The sequence below is a fragment of the Wolffia australiana genome, chromosome 4 (genome assembly GCF_029677425.1).
Source record: "Wolffia australiana isolate 7733 chromosome 4, ASM2967742v1".
NCBI classification, from domain to species: Eukaryota; Viridiplantae; Streptophyta; class Magnoliopsida; order Alismatales; family Araceae; genus Wolffia; species Wolffia australiana.
In genome coordinates this window covers 11,034,049-11,054,658 of record NC_135838.1, presented here as the reverse complement: position 1 = coordinate 11,054,658, position 20,610 = coordinate 11,034,049, and the positions used below count along the sequence as shown (strand labels likewise).

The 20,610-nt window shown below is 40.4% G+C and overlaps 2 protein-coding genes across 2 annotated transcripts; both read right to left on the bottom strand.

The window, feature by feature from the left end:
- On the bottom strand, positions 1-2,876 carry LOC144701922 (glycine-rich protein). The gene is made up of 4 exons (XM_078573740.1): positions 2,108-2,876; positions 1,544-1,731; positions 533-598; positions 1-457 (listed from the first exon to the last, which is right to left on the bottom strand). Exons 1-4 carry the CDS (start codon positions 2,790-2,792, stop codon positions 134-136), a joined length of 1,263 nt encoding a protein of 420 aa, XP_078429866.1. The 5' UTR covers positions 2,793-2,876; the 3' UTR covers positions 1-133.
- A 10,252-nt stretch (positions 2,877-13,128) lies between these two features.
- Positions 13,129-19,038, bottom strand: ATO (splicing factor-like protein). Its single transcript, XM_078573739.1, has 12 exons — positions 18,799-19,038; positions 18,604-18,720; positions 17,442-17,546; positions 15,476-15,618; positions 15,180-15,276; positions 14,785-14,949; positions 14,343-14,414; positions 14,114-14,269; positions 13,951-14,028; positions 13,733-13,861; positions 13,523-13,669; positions 13,129-13,438 (listed from the first exon to the last, which is right to left on the bottom strand). The coding sequence occupies exons 1-12, from the start codon at positions 18,970-18,972 to the stop codon at positions 13,292-13,294; spliced, it is 1,530 nt and encodes a 509-aa protein (XP_078429865.1). The 5' UTR covers positions 18,973-19,038; the 3' UTR covers positions 13,129-13,291.
- Positions 19,039-20,610: the final 1,572 nt, after the last annotated feature.

Here is a 20,610-nt window from a genome sequence, read left to right as displayed (position 1 = left end):
TTGGCATTAAAAAACTGCTAGCAAAAACAGTCCTTTCTTCTGGCGTGGAATCGACCAAAAATTAAGTTATCACGGAAGGGGTGCGGCGCCAAAATCGATCAGGTCAATGCATACCTTAGGATCAGGATCTGGACTACATCTCCCCGTCGGCTGCCCCGGCATGGCCGTAGATGCCCTGACTGCCGCCTCTGCCGCCCCTGCCACGAGGACTGTAATAGCTTCGTTGGTAGTAACTGGGGTCATAGAATTGGCTCCGGCCATTGAAGTAACCGCCGCCACGAGGTCCACGGCCGTTGACGAAGTCCCTTCGTCCCCGGCCCCTCCCTCCGCCACGGTGGGTCTGGTTCTGGTACGGACGACGAGGCCCTTGCTGACCCGGCTCCCTTGAACTCTCCACATCTCTTTGGTTCTGATACTGCTCTTCCGCAGGGTTAGAGTATACTGAATCGGTCTCCTTCTGTAGAAGAATAACGGAGGATGACGAGGAACCCTAACCATAATCACAGAACGAAGCTTGGGTCTGGGTTTTTACCTTGAGCGAGTCGCCAACAGGACCTGACTGATCGTATTCAGGATCAAAAACTTCAGGACTCTCCTCCTGAGGATCAAGCAAATAACAATAAGAAATATCATTGTCAGATAATTAATAAAATAATTATAAAAGTATTAAAAAAATATAGACTTTTAGGCTGATCCATAAATGATACACAAGAACCCAGGGAATTATGCTTGATTTGCAACAGGTAAAGAAGACAAAACAGGGTAATTAGAAGACTTCGTAAAAGCGCCAGATAATATCCACATCGTTGTAAAACCTGAATTAGCCAACAGAATGAAAGGTCTACACAGATTATTGAAAGTTCTGTATTATGCCCTCTCTTCTCCCGATTATTGAAAGGTCTACATGAGCAAAGATCAAAGACCCAAGGGCAACACTGAACCTCTATGACGCAGAATAAAGTGGTCCTAGTAATGAAATGTCTTGGAGAACAGAGACTACAATGAAGGAGATTAATCAGGAAGAAATACGATGTCGTTATTACATAATGTACCCAACTATCATCAGATGGTTATTGATTAATGCACTTCTTCAAATCCCACAATGATGGCCGATTTAACGACAAAATCCAAAGAGTAAAGCAATCGCTGAAAATTTGTTGATTAGACGAACGGAAAGGGAAAGATTTGCAATAGTGCCCTTCAAGGTTTTTTCTTAAAATGAACAAGATAGTTTAATAAGAAAGAACCAAAGATAAAAGAAAAAGTCACCCAGCAATCGTTGGAAATTCGTTCATCACAGGAACGTTTTTTTCTTGAAAATGAACAGAATAAAGGGCACCCATGTGAGAGATACATCACAAAAGTTCAATCCAACAGTTCATAACGCTTAATACTTACCCATTAACTACCAACCATAGTCAACCCAATGAATACCTACAAAAATCTTGTAAACTACTAAGAAATAGCGTAGAATTTGATGAAATATTTTTTTTTGGAACAATAAAGAAGAATTTGATGAAATATATAAGTGAAAGGGAATAACCTTCTCCTGATAACTCGTGGGAGGCGTGTCAGACACCGGAGACGACGAGACTGGAGCAGAGATGGATGATACCTGAGCCTGAAACTTGCCCACGGCCACAGCAACATCAGCAGGAGCCTTCAATTCCGGCGCTTTGGTGAAATACTCAGAAGACAAGATCCTGTTTAGCCGCTCCCTCAAATCCGCATCTGAGGTAAAATCAAAGAAAACAAAAAATCAAATCAAAACTTCCCCCCACCTAGACAAGGTTGTTCTGTTCTATTCATTTATAATGAACAAAAGATTCACACAAAAGAACCGCACAGGGCCTTGTTCTTTGTTCTGTTTTTTTTTATTTCCAAAAACGAAAAAAAAATTGCACAATTTGTTTTTGAAAGAACAAAATTCGCACAAAGCGAACAAAAGAACTGCACACGGGTATGTGCGATGTTATGTTCGAATTTCTTTTTGTTCTGTTCGGAAAACAGAACAGAACAAAAAATTCGCACAAATTCGCACAAAAAAAAAACGGACCCAAAAAAGAATAAAAAAATTAACAACAAGAGCAATCAGAATTGAAGATACATGTAATGGAGGAATCAGGAAGAATGGGCTGGTCAGCATTGCTCAACCAGAGCTTGGCGCGTTGGAAACACCCACGGAGCGCGTTTCTGTGAGAATCCCCGGAATTCACAGGCCTCGAAATCACCAAACCAGCAAGATTAGAGACGAGATCGAGGTCTTTCTCGAGGAGAAACCCAGTAGAATCATCAGTCACGTAGTCATAAGTCAAGCAACTCTCCCTCTCGTGGGTTCGCGTGAACACCATGGAAGCGAACTCGCTCTGGCTCTTCACGTCGAACAGGCATCCGAAGTAGAGCAAGTTGATAAGGTCCTCGACGGCGGATTCGCCTTCTCGATGGGTATCCGGATCGGACGGCGGAGGTTCGTCCTCGGCCTCTTCCCGACGATCTTCGTGGGCAGAGCAAGGGAGAGAAGGCGGGGAAGAAGAAAGGGGGAGACGGGTCGCGGCCAATTCGAGTTCTTCTTGGAGGGCAGCGGAGAGGGGCTGGCGAAGCTTCTCGTACTCGTCGATTAGGGCGGCGATGGCGGGTTTGGAGCGGAAGACTTCTTCTTGCTCTTTGTTTAGGGTTTTGCCCTGCGCCAAGCTCTCCTCCATCTGTAGAATCCGATTGTACTTCTTGCGTAGCGCGCGTAGCCTCTTGCTCATCATCGTCATCACCGGCCCGTCGGCCGCGACCTCCGCCATTGTTCTGCTCGTTCCTCGAACTCGCTCCTCTCTGCACGACTCTCTCTCTCTCTCTCTCTCTCTCTCTCTCTCTCACTATCTGTCTGCTGGCTTTTTTATTTCAAATTTTCCGAACCCTAAATCTTTGCTCTCTCTCTCTCTCTCTCCATATATATATATATATATCTATCTATCTATATATATCTATCACTCTCTATCTCAATCTATAAATCTCTCTCTATGTGTACCTATCTCTATCTGTATCTACCTCTATCCATCTCTATCTATATCTATCTCCATCTGTATCTACCTCTATCTATCTATATCTAAATATATCTCTATCTGTATATACCTCTACCTATCTATATCTCTCTCTCTCTCTCTCGATCTCGATATATATATATATATATCTGTATCTACCTCTATCTATCTATATCTATCTCTATCTATATCTAACTCTATCTCTATCTATATCTATCTACATCTATATCTATCTCTATCTATATATATATCTTTATCCATCTCTATCTATATCTATATCTTTATCCATCTCTATCTATATCTATATCTTTATCCATCTCTATCTATATCTATATCTATATCTTTATCCATCTCTATCTATATCTATATCTTTGTCCATCTCTATCTATATCTACCTCTATCTATATCTATCTCTATCTATATCTATATCGATCTCGATCTCGATCTATAACTATCTCTATCTATCTATATCTATCTCTATCTATATCTATATCGATCTCGATCTCGATCTATAACTATCTCTATCTATCTATATCTATCTCTATCTCCATCTATGTCTATTTCAATCTCTATCTCTATCTATATCGATATCGATATCTATATCTATATCTATATCTATATCTATATTTATATTTATATCTTTCCTATCTATCTCGATCTATATCTATATCTGTCTCGATCTATCTATATCTCTCTCTACTATGAGGTGGATGATGTTATTGGTTTCTCAGTTTGTAGTGATGCGTGACGTACAGACTAACATGACAGGATGAGCTTTGATGTAGTGTTGGACATTTAGGACCAATCAGGCCGGACTGAACTGGGATCGTAGGTCTTTCATCTCTCTTTATCTGTCTATCTTCCTCTTTGTATCTATCCACTTATCTGGGAGATAGACAGATCGTAGTTCCCTCTTTAGATCGTAGTTCGTCAAGTCGCGCACCTCCACGATGACATCTGCAAACGGCAAGGTAGAGTACGCACTCCACACATTGCATCGCTACGAGGGCTCCCCCAACTCCTGCTGACACGAGTGACCATCTCCCGGCATTCACTAGGTAACACCTAAGTACCTTTTTCTTTCCTGCAACATGGGCGTGGATGAGTAAGATCCGTGTGTAATTGAGACATGTACACTCACTCCACGCCTACAAATGATTAAAAGCACTAAATTTTATAAATAAACACCCCATAGGGCACGGATGGATCAGTCTATGGGCACAACCGCAGGGTTGGACGTACCTCGGCACCGTGATTTTGCCAATAAAAAAATCTATCCACCTATATCTATCTATCTCTCTCTCCCTCTTTATGATGTATTTCTACGTTCGGATGAGGAATTTGGTTTGCCGTTTGTGCCTGGATGATGATGACGGGTCAGCACGGGAGACATATGGATGGGAATTGATGACGTAACGGATGGATGGAGGATCGGAGAACAGAGTAATTGAGCGCATGTTAGGAATGGGTAGTCGTCCAGATGATGATGATGATGACGGTCTATGCCTCATATGACATCGATGGATGGACATTGTGGACGGCTTCCTCGATGACGCCGATGGATGGATGATGTAGACGAGTTCCTCAATGATCACAATGATGATGGTGAATGCATTGTATGATGTTGATGGACAGAGGCCAGATGACATAGAAAGAATGTGTATTTTATTGGCCAATTTTGTTTTAAATTGCCATGTTTTTATTCATAATCACTCAGGCGTGGGGCCGATAGACTACGTGCAGGACTGATGGGGCTACAATGACAACATGAATGATGACAAATTTTAGAGACTCCGCAGACAGACGAGGTCATCGAGCATCTTTATCATCTAGACAACATACAATAAGGGATCTAGATCCACTTTCCCACTTTTAGGTCAGGACAGATGACTAAGTTGTGGAGACGGATGACCACCATCAGTTTGGGACGGACGTGACGGATGACGTAATAAAGTACAATGATTAACAAGACAGATGATGGACGATGGATTGTGTTCTGTCATCAGTTACAACAGAGTATAGTTCCGCTCCGTCCCGGATGTGGACGATAGACGGGACGGGATGAATTTCCTCCCGTCCGACATCCAGAATCAGTTTAGGGATGAAGGAGGGGATAATTTTTCGTCCGACGATGTGAAAATCGTCCCTTCCAATGATCCGGTCCAGGAGAAAAAACGTTCGCCCCTCATCTCAGACGAAAAAATAATATATATTTTACAAATTAATTTAATTTTAGTTTGAAACAAGAAGGCGCCCATTGGCCCACCCTAGGTGTTTCATGTTTTTTCGTTTTTGAAGGAAGAACAAGGCTGACCATGGCGACGGCAACTACATCCACCTTCCTCCACCCCCTCTAATGCAACCAGCTGTAGCCTTTGTTTCCCCGCCGCCCTTCGCACCCGTCCTCATCGTCAGAGATAGCTTACCCGATGGACACCTCAAAGATGGACGAGGTACGTGCATTCCTCGCTCAATCTCTCTTCCTCTTGATTTCTATCTTTCTCAGTTTCTCAATTTTTTCCCGCTCTCCATTGCTCCGTCTCCATCTCTATCTCTCTCAATCGCTCAATCTATTTCTCTTGCTTTTTTATTTCTCAATCTTGCAACCTCTAAATCGTCCCTGAATTTCCTCCATACATCATTCTCTTACTCTCCATCCCTCTCACTACCTCAATCTCTCATTATCCTTCTTCCTTCCTTCCTCAATTTTCTCTCTCTCTCTCAATCGCTCAATCTCTGTCTCTTGCTTTGACATATTTAAAAATCTCTCACTCTGTCTTTCTCTTAATTTCTATCATTGTCAATCTCTATTTTTTTTACTATGTCAATGTCACTTGATTCCAAACTCCCATTCTCCTTGTTTTATCTCCGAATTTATTCAATGGCTACTATACGCACTCACCTTATCTCCCAATTGATGGAAATATATGTGGCCAGCAAGCCAATTAGACATTCCACATCCCGTTCTATGTTCATTAATACAACATATTCATTATAGCGCATGGGTGATGCTTATAATGAAGTCCATGAATACATGATCGGACTTAATGAATTATGAAATATCAGAGAACTGTTCTCCTATGATTTCTGAGTGCACCATTACTAACTCGAATGACTGATTAGGGTTTGACAGTTGACAATACCCTAAGTTGTCCAAGGAGCGTCAAGTGGGTGAAGGATTATACATACACGGTAACCGATGACGAACAAGTTCCATGAAGTGAGTAGATACACACTCCTTTGTATCTTCTAGAACACAAGGTGTAGCTTAGCACCCCACGTGTTGGATACTCAACCTATTGATTGAGTTAAATCTATCCGATATTAATTAATATATATGGTGATATAGTTAATTAATTTGGAAGACCAATAAAGGTTATTTGGTCACTGGAGTCGTCAACTAGATTGATACATGGGCCTAGAGGGCCACACGCAAATAGTCTTTTGTTAGTCGAAAGATATACTTAAGTTTTGAGGGTTTTTATGAAAAATACCCACTTAGTATAAATAGGGGAAGGCCATGAACAAAATTCACCCAAGCCAGAATCGTTCAGGGTCCTTTCCCGTTCTTTTCCCTTCTCCCAACACCCCTCTCTATCCGCGATGCAATCGGGACGACGTAACAATGACAATAGAGATTGAAAAGGGCTCATCAAAAAGAAGATGGAGATTCGATGTGTCAAGGATCTTGTGGATACGTCTAGAGGCTGCACATTTGAGTAGCTCGACTCAGCTCGCTCTAGAATCTAAGAAATCACGGATGGGAGCCGTGCAAAGGTACTTCGTTTCACGGTTTTAATGATGTAGTTCAATTCTGTTCAAGTCTTCCGCTGTGGAATATTTTTATTTATTCATCCATATCAAGGGCTCCAGAACCCAACATGGACATCCCAAAATAACCTCGCCCTTCTAGGTGTCAGTGCCCACTAGATTCACACCGACGTTAAGCTATGTGAGCTATTTTGTGTTCTCCGACAGATCAAGGGATCCCATTACGACACCAACTTGGTGAGGATCGTCGTGGAAGTTGCACATGAATATGACATCGGGTGGAAGCTTTGTGCCATCACCACAGACAATGCATCACCAATAGAATGATGCTGACCTCCATACTGGATCAATTAAACACTGTAAACCCGCAATTCACTTTGGACCGATCGTACCATGCGTTGCCCATGTACTCAACATCGTAGTCCAGGCCGACCAAAAGATAATTCGTCCAGAGGCATCGAGAAGTAATCAGCTATGCGTCTGAGATTTTTGCCCAGATACAACGCTGGACACAGATGACCCGGCCGAATCACAAGTTGATGAGAATATTATCGCAATAGTTACACCTTTGGGACTAGACGTTTTACGTGTGAGACAAATCAATAATTTCATTCAGGGATCCACACAAAAAATGGAGAAATATGTTGATATGTGAAAAATGTTTGAGCTCCCGGATTCTAACAAGATAAAGGTTGAATGCCCAACGCATTGGAACTCCACTTTCATTATGTTTGAGCATTCTCTTGCCAAGAGAGAGGTACTAGACCATATGGCTGTGAAGTTCCTTTTGACGTCAACTAAGGATTATGGCCTATGTCAAGAGGACTGGGAGTTGATTGATGAATATTTTCACATCCTTGGCCCACTGTGCCCTGGTTCTGACTTTGTGTGTTCGGCGAAGAAATTGCCAATCACTAACGTAATGTCAATGTTCACAGAGCTTAAGACTCAACTTTAGCAGGCTATGTACAATGTAGGGGTATCATTGGATGTTGAGCGCATGGATGCATTGCGCTCGGCTTGTAGTGCTATGCACAACAAGTTGATGCAATATGCAACGATAATTTTGGGCAATCATATGGGTGCTACAGTAGCGACATTGGATCCATTCTCCAAATTAGAGGTTGTGCATTCGTAATGTCGCCAAGATGTGCTCTCCGATCTTGGTGGTATTTTCGACTATGCAGCTATTACAAAAACAACAGAATGTGACTCAGAGCAGGGAGTGTTGGGTTTTGTGCCCTAGTTCGGCCATGGAAAACACGTTCCATGGATTTGAAAGCGTGTCAATAGATTTACAATCCATCTTTAAAACAAAACATTGAAAGTACCTTTTGGGAAACTCGTTCCACCCTTAACTTTGCTGCTCCGAGATTGTTCTAAAGCCATTCACGCGTCCGACATCTGGAAGTATCCACGCGATCACTCGAGGCTTGGATCTCCACATCTTCTTCAACTCTTCTTGAAAATCTAGAAGATTTTGTCACCATGAAGACAATCTTCATTGGATGAGTGGAGAAAGGGAGAGGGGATGTCAAATCAGGCTTGCATCGGTGCTTAAAATGAGACCCCTTCCCCTCTTTATATTTCACTTATGGTTTTTCTAAAAAATCGTACAAATTAAAATATATCCACCAATGCCCTTATGACCTTGTGCGTGTGACCCTCTAGGCCCATGTATCATTCTAGTTAATAACATTTATTGACCAACCTTAATAATTCACTATATCAACATATAGATTAATTAAATAAAGATTGATTTAACCCAATCAATAGGTTAAGTTTCCAGGCCGTGGGGTGCCAAGCTACACCTTGTGCTCTAGAAGATACCGAGTAGTCTTAAACTCTCTTATGGAACCTTTACCGTCATCAGTTACCATATATGTATAATCCATCATCCACACGATACTCTCAAATGACTTAGGGTATGGTTTATCGTCAAACCCTAATCCATCATTCGATTAGTACTGACTCATAATAGGGATAACTGGATAATGCTCTCTAATATCCTTATTACACTGGCCAGGGATTTTTTGCATCATCTTTCTTGAGTCAATCTTCTCTTATGTCGAGGGTGTATGATCTTGTCTTAACCCTTCAATCACCTCCATGGGCTGCTTACTACACCCGGACTATGACTTGTTCAAATCCCATGATTAGAGGCACGTAAGTCATACTCAAAATGTAGTCGTCCACTCATGAGATGTCCTTAGTGTCTTAGGTCAGTGGATCACTTATACAACCGTGACTTGAATCGACCTGATTGACACTTAGGTACAATACTATTCAAGGATTTGTACGAACAATTCAGTGAACTCTTTCTCCAAAGAGCACTGACTATCTGTCCTTAGTGTCGCCACACTAATGGCCACGTGATCAGCTATACTTATCGCATAAGTAGGATTAGCTAGTGTTATTCTATCCGGATAATTCGATGTCCGTCTCGATTGTCCATCGAATAAGAATATTTAGAATACATGTTTAAAGACTAGTGATCACTGTAGTATGATCTCATCATAATTCACTAAGTCATTGCACATATTCATGGACTTCATTATAAATATCACATAGAATACTAATGAACGTAAATATTTTATTCGATGAACTTAAATAAACATGACAGTGTGATTGGCATGACGGCCACATAATATTCATCAGGGAGAAGTATCGAGAAGTCACAATCCACCACAATATGTTTCCTCCAAGCGGCGGTATACACGTCCATGCAATCGTCAACGACCACGCTCAAGGCCTAGACAAAAGCTGGACAAGTATCTAGACATCCCATGCAGCGAGGAGGAGGATAATCTGCTGAGCTGGTGGAAGGATGTTGGGATGCGTCACTTTCCAAACTGGACCAAAATGGTGTGCCAATTTCTCTTTGTAAGCCTGACCAATGCACCAGTGGAGCAGCTTTTTTCAGTTGGTCGCGACATCACCACGTATCGAAGATCACGCCTAGATGCAGAGAATATTGAGATGCTGGTGATGCTTCGGGCATGGTTCCGTTGTGTAGACCAGAACTCCTCCAACTCTGATGATGATTCTAACGATGATGACAGCTCATGTGCTGGTGCGTTATGCTCTATCGCTTTCTGACCTGTGCGTAGGCATGTTTCTTTTTCTTAACACTCTCTATTCATTGTTACAGAGTAAGGGGAAACAACAGAAAGGCAGTGGACGGGTTAACGATGCTGCTACGTTCTAAGTCATGCTAGTACACCAACTTTTTACATTATATTGAGGGATGCCCCCGTCAGCCTTGCTTTTATTGAAACTGATAATTTATCTGTTTGGGCACTAAATTGAGCTGTAGCACCATAATCTGGTTTAGAAAAAAAAATATTTGTATGTTCTTAGTTTCTGGCAGTTCCAGTTTAACATCTGTATCTGAATTTGATATTGTGTGAAGATTCAACTTAGATAGAGAAATGATACGCTTTTTAGGTTATTTCTGAAAAAGCTGGCATAGTTAGATTACAATATCGCGGTATAACAAGAATACCAGGAGATTGATACAATATTTTTTACTCTCTAAGTTTGTGTAAGATCAGAAAATTAATCACACACGGATTCAGTTTATATCATTTCTTTGGGGCGCCATGATTGCTGCTTGTATTTTCATGGATCTGTTGCCAAAGCATAAAAAAATTACAACTGTCAAAAGAACTATTCCACAAAGTCTTCTGTAGTAGAATGTCTCCTCAACTTGAATCCTGATAAATAAGGTGAATTGTTACTTTTCGTGAAGGAATTGTTATTCCAAATATGTCAAAATTTTAAATGCTTTTATAGACAGTACCGCAGAAGTCTCAAGGACCAAATTAGAGGAGGTGAAGAGCTTGGAATGAAATTTAGAAGAGCTTAAGATCCCAATTGTATTATTCAAATGCTTTGGCTGGGTTTCAAATTCCAGTTGCAAGATTATATTGGAGAATGATCCATGATGATATATTGGAGATAGGATGAAAAGAAATTTCTTTTTGAAGAAAGAGGATGAAGAGAGATATACAACAATTTTCATGGATGGTAAAATTTTACCGATTTTACCTTCTGCAGGTATGCCGTTGATCGGGTGTCGATATGGACTGCCTAAAACCATGAGATATGACAAGGCCATTTCAACACTGCCATTCTACACCAGGTGAAGATGATTTTGAGCGAGCTGGATGGATGGCTGCCGAGTACTTATTTTTTAATGTTTGAAATGATTGAATCCAAGGGCAAACTTAGATTTTTGTGTTATTAGCTGGATGGACGGCTGCTGAGTACTTATTTTATAGCATAAACAAATGATTGAATCCAAGGGCAAACTTAGATTTTTGTGTTATTATTTGTTGAATAAGTATGGTTGATATGTTTTACTCGTAATGACTATGAATTTTAGGGTTGTGTGTGTACATCGTCCCACACTGTGAGAGATAGCATATCTTCGGTACAGAAAATGATATGCAGAAGATGAGAAACAATGTTAGAGTTTTTCCCATAAAGTTGCATAATTCTATCTGATGTATAAAGTTTCATAATTGTTCAAGATGGCTTCACAAAAAGATAAATGTCAAATAAATAAAAGTTGTTAGATAAAATGAGATATGATAAGAGAAATTTTTGTAGGTATACGAGCGTGTGGAGTATATTAAAGATGGAAAAATGATTGAATCCACGAGAGTATTAAAGATGGATTTACAGGAAAATGAATGCTTCCTCAAAAGAAAAGTTTCAGTTTATTTAATCCTGCATGGGGAGAAAGAAATTAGTGTGTAAGAACACTGACAGCTTTTTCCAGCAAGTTGTTCAATTGGATCTGATGTATTGATTTCCCAAAAATGATTTTTGATTTTTTCAAAAATATTCAAGATGGATTTACGAGAAAATAAGAGTTAAACGGAATGTAAGTTTATTAATCTATTAAATTTGTAAGAGGATGATGAATTTTACGAAGATTGGGAACAGTTTTTCTCAAAGAGTTGCTCAATTTATTCTTACACATTAATTTTCTCAAAATGATCTATTTTCTGCAGTGTTGAAAATGTGTTCACAAGAAAGTAAAGATTATTAAAAATAGAAGTTTATTACTTTATTAGATCTGCTAAGAGGAGGAGAAAATTTATTAGAGGTGCCATAACACGTTCGAAAAAAGATTAGTGGTATCAAGACAGGTAAAAGTTTTACCAACCAAGCTTTTCGATTGGATTCAATGAATTAATATTCACAATGACTTTTGATATGTCAAAACAGTTGAAGATTGGTTCATCAGTTTAACAAAATGGATATTACCTGGAGAAAATCGCCCTCCATATCACTCAGAAATTGCTTTATCTGAAACGTTACCACATTAGTTGTAAACTTCGATCATGGATGCATGTTTTAGTGTTCTAGGCTCTATAAACATTCTCCTTAGAGAAGTTAGGATACAATGGAAGATCCCAACCCTTACTCAAAACAAATAAAATAATGTTATAATTTGTTGTGATTAATTACCTTGTCTGCCTCACTGATCTCGAACCCGGCCAGGCAGTAATACCTGCAATGAATGTAATAAAAGCAAAAAAGAAATATCAAGATGAATCAGAGTCGATACTGTCACTCATATCTGGAAAAGCCTCCTAAAATCTAAAATGAAGACAATGGAGAAAGAACAGAAAATAAACAACAAAAATAAGTACTCGGCAGGCATTATTTTAGTATTATTAAATGTGGGGATTGATTAATAAGTTTTGGACATTTATCTAGAGATCTATTGAATTTTTCGGAATTTAATTTGACAATGATGTGAATAATTAAATTGCAAAAGAACACAATTGTAATAAAACTCATAATATAATGCTGGGGATTAAATAATGAAATTTCTTCGTTTCTCTAGAATTTTATTGCATTTTTTCAGATTTTAATAAAATGATAAATGGGATATAAAAATTTTCTTTTACCCGAGTTATCTGTTAAAGGATTCATTTCACACAATCATTTTAAGCATGAAAATACTATAATAAGATGATAATGGCATGTATAAAAAATAATCATATTCTTAATCAATGATGGATTAAATATTGTCTTTTCCGCGATTTGTTGGAAATCCATAGAAGTTTTTGGCAATTTAATTGAAAAATTAATTTATTATTTCATCTGCATTCGTCCGCCCACCGTCCGAGACATCCGGACGGATGGTTTTTCATCGCATGGGAAGAAAACGGTCCCGTCCGGTTGTCCCCGGAACGAATTTTCATCCTGGACTTCGTCCAAACCCTCGGACGAGACAAGTTTTCGTCCTTGGACGAAAAAACCGTCCCATCCACGTCCTTGCACTGTACTACCGAGCTCGATGGCATTTAAAAATATAAACTTCATTTTTTTTATCAACTTCCTTTAACAGAACACATAATATTTCTACAAAAATATAAGAACGAGGCTAAAAGGCAATTTTTAAACTGCTGCGCTTGTCAAAATTACAACTGCGGCGAAACGGTCGTCGCCGTTCATCCGCGTTCTTCCTAGATGAGGCCCTGGCGTTGGAGATCCGTGTAAGTCTTCTTGTTGTAGATATTTCCCTCTCTGTCTTCGTATTCTTCCTCAAGATCCGGCCTCCATTTGTTCAATCCTTGCCGTTCCTGAATTCTTTCCCATAGCACCTTCGCTTCCTGCAGAAACAAACAAATTTCAGCGATTTGGTCTATATTTACGATGTATTTAGAGAACAATCTTCTGATCTTCGGCGAGCCGACCTCAATTGATGTAATTTCGTTGAAGTTTTTGGTGTTCGGGATGTTGAGGCATCGCATGCCGTGCTGGTGGCGCCACTCCTTGAAGTGCCGCTCAAATGCCCGGCGCCCCCAGTAGCTGTAATTCCCGCATATCTCGCACTTAAATTCCTGCATTTCACAGAATTTAGGGCTCACTTTCAGAAAGATTACTGATAGATCTGAAAAGTTTACCTGACCCAGTCCGTGAAGTTTATATAGCCAGTAAGGGATGGGCTTCCCATCCCAACCCATGGGCAACTTTAGAGGATTGTAGATTTGTTGATCGTCATCATCGCTTTCACTCTCAGGCTGAATGTCCTCCTGTCAAAACATGGAACACATTTTCTTTATAAAATGATGATTTTATTCGAATTAATGAATTTATGGGATCAATTATAGTAGTCAAATACCTCTTCACGCTCGGCCTCCATCTCTTCATACGTCAATGCCTGTTTCTTCTCCACATTTTCCTTTGTACGCACGATGACCTTTTACAAGGAGAAAATAAAAAGAACAGTTAGAATGGATGAAGATGCACAGCAAATGCAGTAAAGTGTTAGGATAGGGACTGACCTCGTCTAATAATTCACACATTTTTTGCATTTTGCTCTCCAATAAAGCAATATCTTTCATATCTCTGTTTTCTTGCAAATTAGAAGCAGCGCCATTTTCTGGAGCACGCTGCCCCTTGGCAAAATGTTTTCTATCTAGCTTTTCCAAAGGCGTGTTCTGCACAGGAAGAAATACGATTAATGAGATTATGAAATGAAAATTAATGTATCAATGTTTCCGAAAACTGTACTTTAGTCAGGAATAGCCTTTCAGCGCGCTGAGCAAGGGTTCCTCCAGTCTTCAGCCCCAGACCCGCTAATGCCTGAAGCACAAAAGGTAACCTTCATATTTATTTATTTTTGAAGAAAAAGATAACCTTTTATTAATATTGAAAATATATTTGAGGGAGAATAAACTAGAACGGTAGAAAATTATGAAAACTGCATTCGAACAGAAAAAAATTGATTTCAAATTCTTTTTTGGAAGAAAACAATTGTTTTCAAATTCTGGGAAATACAAGTATGAATTCTGAGAAATCAGAACCTCTTTGTTTTTAGATGTAATTCTTTCTTAATACTTGGGTGATCTTTCCCATGGTATAATTCTTTCTATATTTAAAGTATCAGCACCAAGAAAATCATGATTATACTACTGATAGCAAAGACAGCATTAAACCAACTCGAATCACAAACCTCCTTCAACTTCTCTGGGCCGATTTCCATTAGCTCTTCTACTGTACTGTAGTAGTCGAGATCTATGATGAACTCTCCAGATGAAATATGCCCATTTTCAACTCCCTTATTCTCCCACCCGATAATTTTTCCAGCTTCCCATTGCTCTTCAAACTCTGTCTCAACCTGCCATGACCCAGCACATCAGTACAAATATTTGGCTGATACAAGTCAATTCTTTTACAAGAGCTACAGACAAAGAATGAAGATGAAAACAATTGAAGAGGCGACACACGATTATTAATTCAGCAGAGTGAGGACATTCACAAGTCGTTTCAAGAATTGCGGTTGCCAAGATAAGCATATATATTCAAACACCTTTTTAATAAAAGAGAATAAAATGAAAGAAATCAGACCTTGGCGAAGATTCGATCTGGATCCTGCAATGGCTCTGTCCGCTGAAAAAAGGAAATCAAATAATCCAAGAGATGCTCCAGATATTCTCTGTATTGTCTGCAATCATACAAAGAAAAGAGACATGAAACTGTTTGTGACATAAAAAACTAGTGCGTTGAAGATAGAAGTTCAAAACTAACAGAAAAGGCATTATATTTCTCATGGTTTAAGATATTGGCCAACTCGATGTTGGGAACATTGTACATTGAAAAATAAAACAATTTCGATTTCAGCTTAGAGAGAATATCTTGCATACCTCGTTAGCTTCAACTTCAGAGGAATGTTGTGGGTCTGAGAAAATGTTTCCAAGAAAGCCGAATATTCAACTCGTTGGCCGAACTTTGAATTGATAAATTCGTTGTAAAGTTCGTGCATGTCGAGGTATCGACCAGAAGCCTCCTGAGAATCGCCCCAACGAAAATAATAAAGCATTAGAAAAGAAGTCCAAATCAATATAAAAAAAATGAGGAAAAGCAATGAGCAACCAAAGTTGAAATAAAATAGCACGTAAAATCTAGCCAAAAGATATGAAAACCAGTAAGTTTCTCAATAGCCGTGGCCTAATTTTTTTTAAAAGAAGTCATGCCCCACCTGCAACCCAAATTACAATGCTCTCAAAAAGATAATCGTTGACAAAGCAAGATGGGCAACAGGTTAATGAAGTCAAAATCAATAAAGCAGAATTTAAAAACTTATGGGAGGCATTAAAACCTAAGTCATCTTATCACAAAACTTCTATAGATTCAATAGGCCAGTCTAGTAGAAATAATATCTAGCAAATAAAAGGCAATGAATGAGTATCAGAGTAAAACTTTTATCAGTACTTCTCATCACAACAATGTAACAGAGTGATAGGATCCTTCATAGGATCCTCAACCTATTTAGGGGTAGTTGATACGATCCTTGTGCTAGGTTCGGATCGGACGGAGAAGAGGACGAGGCGAGGTAGAAGTTCCCGGGGTAGAGAGGTGAAACGGGAAGGATCGGAGAGGAGGCCGACCAGAGGGGGTAGGGATTGGCCGAGGACGAGCCGCCTGAAGACGCGGTGAGGTAGAGACGATCACGAGGGCAGGGGATTGTAGAGGGAGAGAAGGAGACCAGACCTAGACGAGGAGAGGAGAGACCAGAACCCTTCTTTCTTCTTCTTCTTGGTTGTCCTCCTAAAGGGAGGGCATCCCTATTTAAAGGAAATACATAATTGCCAAATGACTGAAGTGCCCCTATGGGCTAACATGATATGAAGGATCCTATCACAGAGGACCCCTGCTTTGCACCTTATCTAAAGCGGATTCTGGAAAATTTCTGATAGAAACAATCGGAGGGGGGGAAGGAGAGGCCAATCGGAGGCAGCAGGGATTGACCAGAGACAAACCGCCCAAGAAGCAGTGAAGTTGAGACGAATATGGGGGATGGGAATTGCAGGGAGAGAGACAGTACTTAGATGCAGTGGAGGAAGAAGACAGGAACTTCAACTTCACTGATACTTTTTGGCCACCCTCCTAAAGGGAGGGCTGTTCTATTTTACGGGAAAACACTCTATGTGGGAAATGGTTGAAATGCCCTCAATGGGATAGAGGACATTCAAAGTCGGTGACCCTCCCAGCGAGATAAGAATCTAAGATCATATCAAACGCAGCAAACACAAAACAGTTATCTGAAGTTCAAAAGTAAAATAACCACACGCTATCATCCCTTTCATACTACTTCAGTTTATCATTGACCCTTCTCATGCATTTTCCTTTCGCCTAGATGACTGGGAAACAAGAAAGCGAGAAATTCGTGTCCTTTTTTTTTTGTAGAAGATACTTCTGTTCTTGTTTCTCATAGATCAAGGTCCTTAAACATGTGAAGGTAGACAATCAGAGGTTGATGGAGACTGTCTCTATAATCACCGTTAGCCGTTGAAATAGGGACATCACGGAAAATATGATAATCTGTAAACAAGTTTAGTACTTTCAATAGGATATTCTGGGATATTCATGCATCAGTCGAAAAATAAACCACTCATTAGAAATGCAAGCCATAGTAGACACGTTAGAAACGTCTACTGACAATATAAACCACTCATTCCAGAATAAACAACCATCACCATCACAATGTATCAGAAGTTTTGCTCAAAGAAATATTAAACCAATAGGCTACACTTCAACTCAGTATAACAAATTGAAATATTCTATATCTGAAATTGTCAAAACATATTGGATGAGGCGAAAAGAATTTACCTCACCGCTAAACTCAATGATGGGTTCTTCTTTAAGCAACTCTTCATACTCCTCAGCAGCATCAGCAACAAGTCCCACCGGATGTCGTCTATGATATTCACGTATCTAGACAATAAAGATATCAAGTGAGTCCAGATACTTTCCAACAGATTTCTCAATTTTAAAACGAGAGTTTTTATAGAATGTATCCCTCTCTTTACTTTGTTTAGACGTCCAGCTCCATACTAAGTTAATAAGAGACGATCTGTGAACAATGTGAAGAAATTAAAGTAAAAGGAATGCGCTTGAAACAAAGGTACTTGAATGTGAGTATCGGAGAAGAATGTTCTGTAGAAGATTTGTACAACTAGAAAAGAAAAGGCCTTGTAATCAGGCTAGGTAGCTGTTTTATCGAGTCCCAGTATATTACTAAAGATGTGCCACGAGCTACGACCATACTCGTCCTTGCATTCTCATCTTTGCAATTCCTTTTATAGATATAGCCCTCCTTGATGGAGGGCAGGACATGAAGTTAGAATTTTGTCTTTCCCACCGGCAACACCCACTCCCATTCCTCCTTTGTCCTCGTCCATACCACCAAGGCCTTCCTCCCCTTCTTCCTTCGTGATACGTTCTCCAGCAGGAATCGTATCAAGATGATAATAAACAATGGCCCGGGAAATCTATAATTCGAATTTTTTTAAAGAAAAGTCTACGTGATTTCCCCAGGAAATATTATGGATTATGGCGTAAACCATGGGTTGTGGCATAAAAAAATATTCATAATTTCAGCAACGTGATTAATGGATAGACTATTAGCAAAACTGCCCCATACTATTCAACTGAATACGATCATCCTTTATGAGTTAATTGGGACATTAAGGCAATTAATCATTTGTCCCCGGAACTTAAAACTTATAAACAGAAGTAAGTGAATCGAAACACTGTACATAAAATCCCTCATGAAAGAAATTACTGCCACATATCCTACAGAGATGTGCCATGGTTTCGTGACGATTTTAGAGATTAAATTCCTCCCAGTGCGCATCGAAAGAGCACCTCACAGTACTTCTAAAAAAACCCTAAAAGGAGAATCCTTGCTAATCGAGTTTCGCACGCCATGAAAGAAATCACTTCCGAATAAAATAAGAAAAACCTGAATCCTAGCTCCCGATTAGGTTACCTCTTTCAATCGATCGTAAAATGCGCTGAAAACATTGATCCCCCCTGTCGCCGTCTGCCCTCCCAAAGCCGCGATTTCATCTTTCCTGGCGCCGTCTTTGTCTTCGTATATCTCAACCTACATCCAATACGACAGAAGTCAATCCAACAGAAACAGAAATCAAACAAAAATCAGAGGAAACGGAGACAAACCCACCAAATTTTGGGTCGTAGATATGATAGTATCAATCACGTTGCGGACGCGGTGACCCTGGAACAGACGTTCCCGGCCAGTCGTTGGATCGCGCTGAAGATCCTTCACCACTATCCGCTCAAGGCGTTCGACATCTTCGTGAGTGGAGCGCGTCACTTCCAACAGAGTCGATGACATGCTCGCTGGCGCCCTTCAATCTTCCGGTTGCTCCGCTCTGCTCTTCGGGCAAGGCTTATTTGGGCTCTGGAATTGAGTTTATATTTCGCTCTTAAGGTCAAGTCAAATATGTTTATGTAATTAAGAACTGATGCTTCTCCCTAGAAGAATCAAAATTTGCAAAATTTCAAATTATACCTAATATGGAGTAGGGAACGGCAGCTGTCATCCATCACGTCACATGTCACGGCAACGTGACGGAAGATGTAGCAGTGACGGTGACAAAATTAGGGGCCCATAACGGTGACGGATGACAAACTGGGCGTGACGGTGACGTGATGGTGACAAGGGGCCTCGGACGAGTGATGTGACGGGACGGCCGTCACGGATGATGGCCGTGACAGATTTTTAAAAATGACAAAAAAATCTTAAAAATCACTAGATTTAAGCTTTTTGATGGCCGAGATTTCGACATGTGGCGTCGCTAACTCGATTTCTTGGCATTTTGCAGAAAAGTTCATGCATTACTTCGCGCGCGCAAAAGGATGCCGTCCAAAGATAATTGGAGATAGCCCCTCCAATTCTCTCTCCTCCGCATGGTTGTTTTTCCCGTCACATGTGAAGGTGAGGCCGTCCAGTGATGGGGACATGACGGGGCCGCCACAAACCGTGACGGTGATGCAAATGTGACAGATTTTTCCAAAATTCTCGGACGTGTGATGGGATGGTGACGTGACAAAACTTTTGTCGCGTCACCGTCCGTCACAAATTGTCATCCGTCCCGTCAGGTCTGGGACATCACGTCTCGGACGTGTCGTTCCCTAAAATGGAGATCAGCTTGCGCAATTTTAGCCTCAACAACTTGATTTTACCTTCCATTAATTTAAATTAGATATTAACTTCATCGCTAATGTTTTTAGGCCTGTCTACAAATAATATTGTCAACCAGGTCTAACATATTTGACATATACTTATACATCCGGATCGTCCCGGACGAGGACGGTGGATGAGGACGGGACGAGCTTCGATACACGTGACCGTCCGGTGAGTCCCCCGGGACGAAGGACGGGACGATATGTCGTCCGCATCGTCCCGTCCTGCATACCCTGGGACGATGTTTCGATCCGTCCCAAGGCCCTGGGACGAAATTTCGTCCCATGGGACGAAATTAAAATGAAAAAATGAAAAATCATCGCGCCTGCCCTAGGTTTTTAGAAATCGCATCGGCGGGACTGCGTGTCTGCGTATTGGTGTCTGGCGACTTGCCAGTGGCGAGCACATTCTTGGCTTGGAGAGGTGGAACCAACCTGCTGGAGCACGAATCGGCGAGTTCGACGTCTTCTTCAAGATCCTTCGAGCTCGTGACAGGGAGGCGGAATCGTGCCGGCAAGGTACGTATGTATTGGTATTTCTATCCGATTTTTCTTTAGTTCTTTCTATCTAAAGTTCGACCTATCTATGTATCTATCTGTCGATCTTTCCTTCTATATATCTAGCTATCTATCTACCTATCTGATTTTCGTTCTATATATCTATCTATTTATGTACTTTTCTCTCTCGATCTCCCTCAAACTGTCGTTTTAATTTGTTAAATTTCTCTCTCGATCTCTCTCAATCTCACGTTTTAATTTGTTAATGTTCTCTCTCGACCTCTCTCAA

Coding starts and splice junctions, on each gene's coding strand:
- ATO (XM_078573739.1), bottom strand. CDS start 18,972: ATGTCATCGACTCTGTTGGAAGTGACGCGCTCCACTCACGAAGATGTC. Junction 14,415..14,784: donor GCCCAGAGAAGTTGAAGGAG/GTTTGTGATTCG, acceptor TTTGTGCTTCAG/GCATTAGCGGGTCTGGGGCT. Junction 14,029..14,113: donor TGTGTGAATTATTAGACGAG/GTCAGTCCCTAT, acceptor TCCTTGTAAAAG/GTCATCGTGCGTACAAAGGA.
- LOC144701922 (XM_078573740.1), bottom strand. CDS start 2,792: ATGGCGGAGGTCGCGGCCGACGGGCCGGTGATGACGATGATGAGCAAG. Junction 1,732..2,107: donor TCCTGATTCCTCCATTACAT/GTATCTTCAATT, acceptor ATTTTACCTCAG/ATGCGGATTTGAGGGAGCGG. Junction 599..1,543: donor CCACGAGTTATCAGGAGAAG/GTTATTCCCTTT, acceptor CTTGATCCTCAG/GAGGAGAGTCCTGAAGTTTT.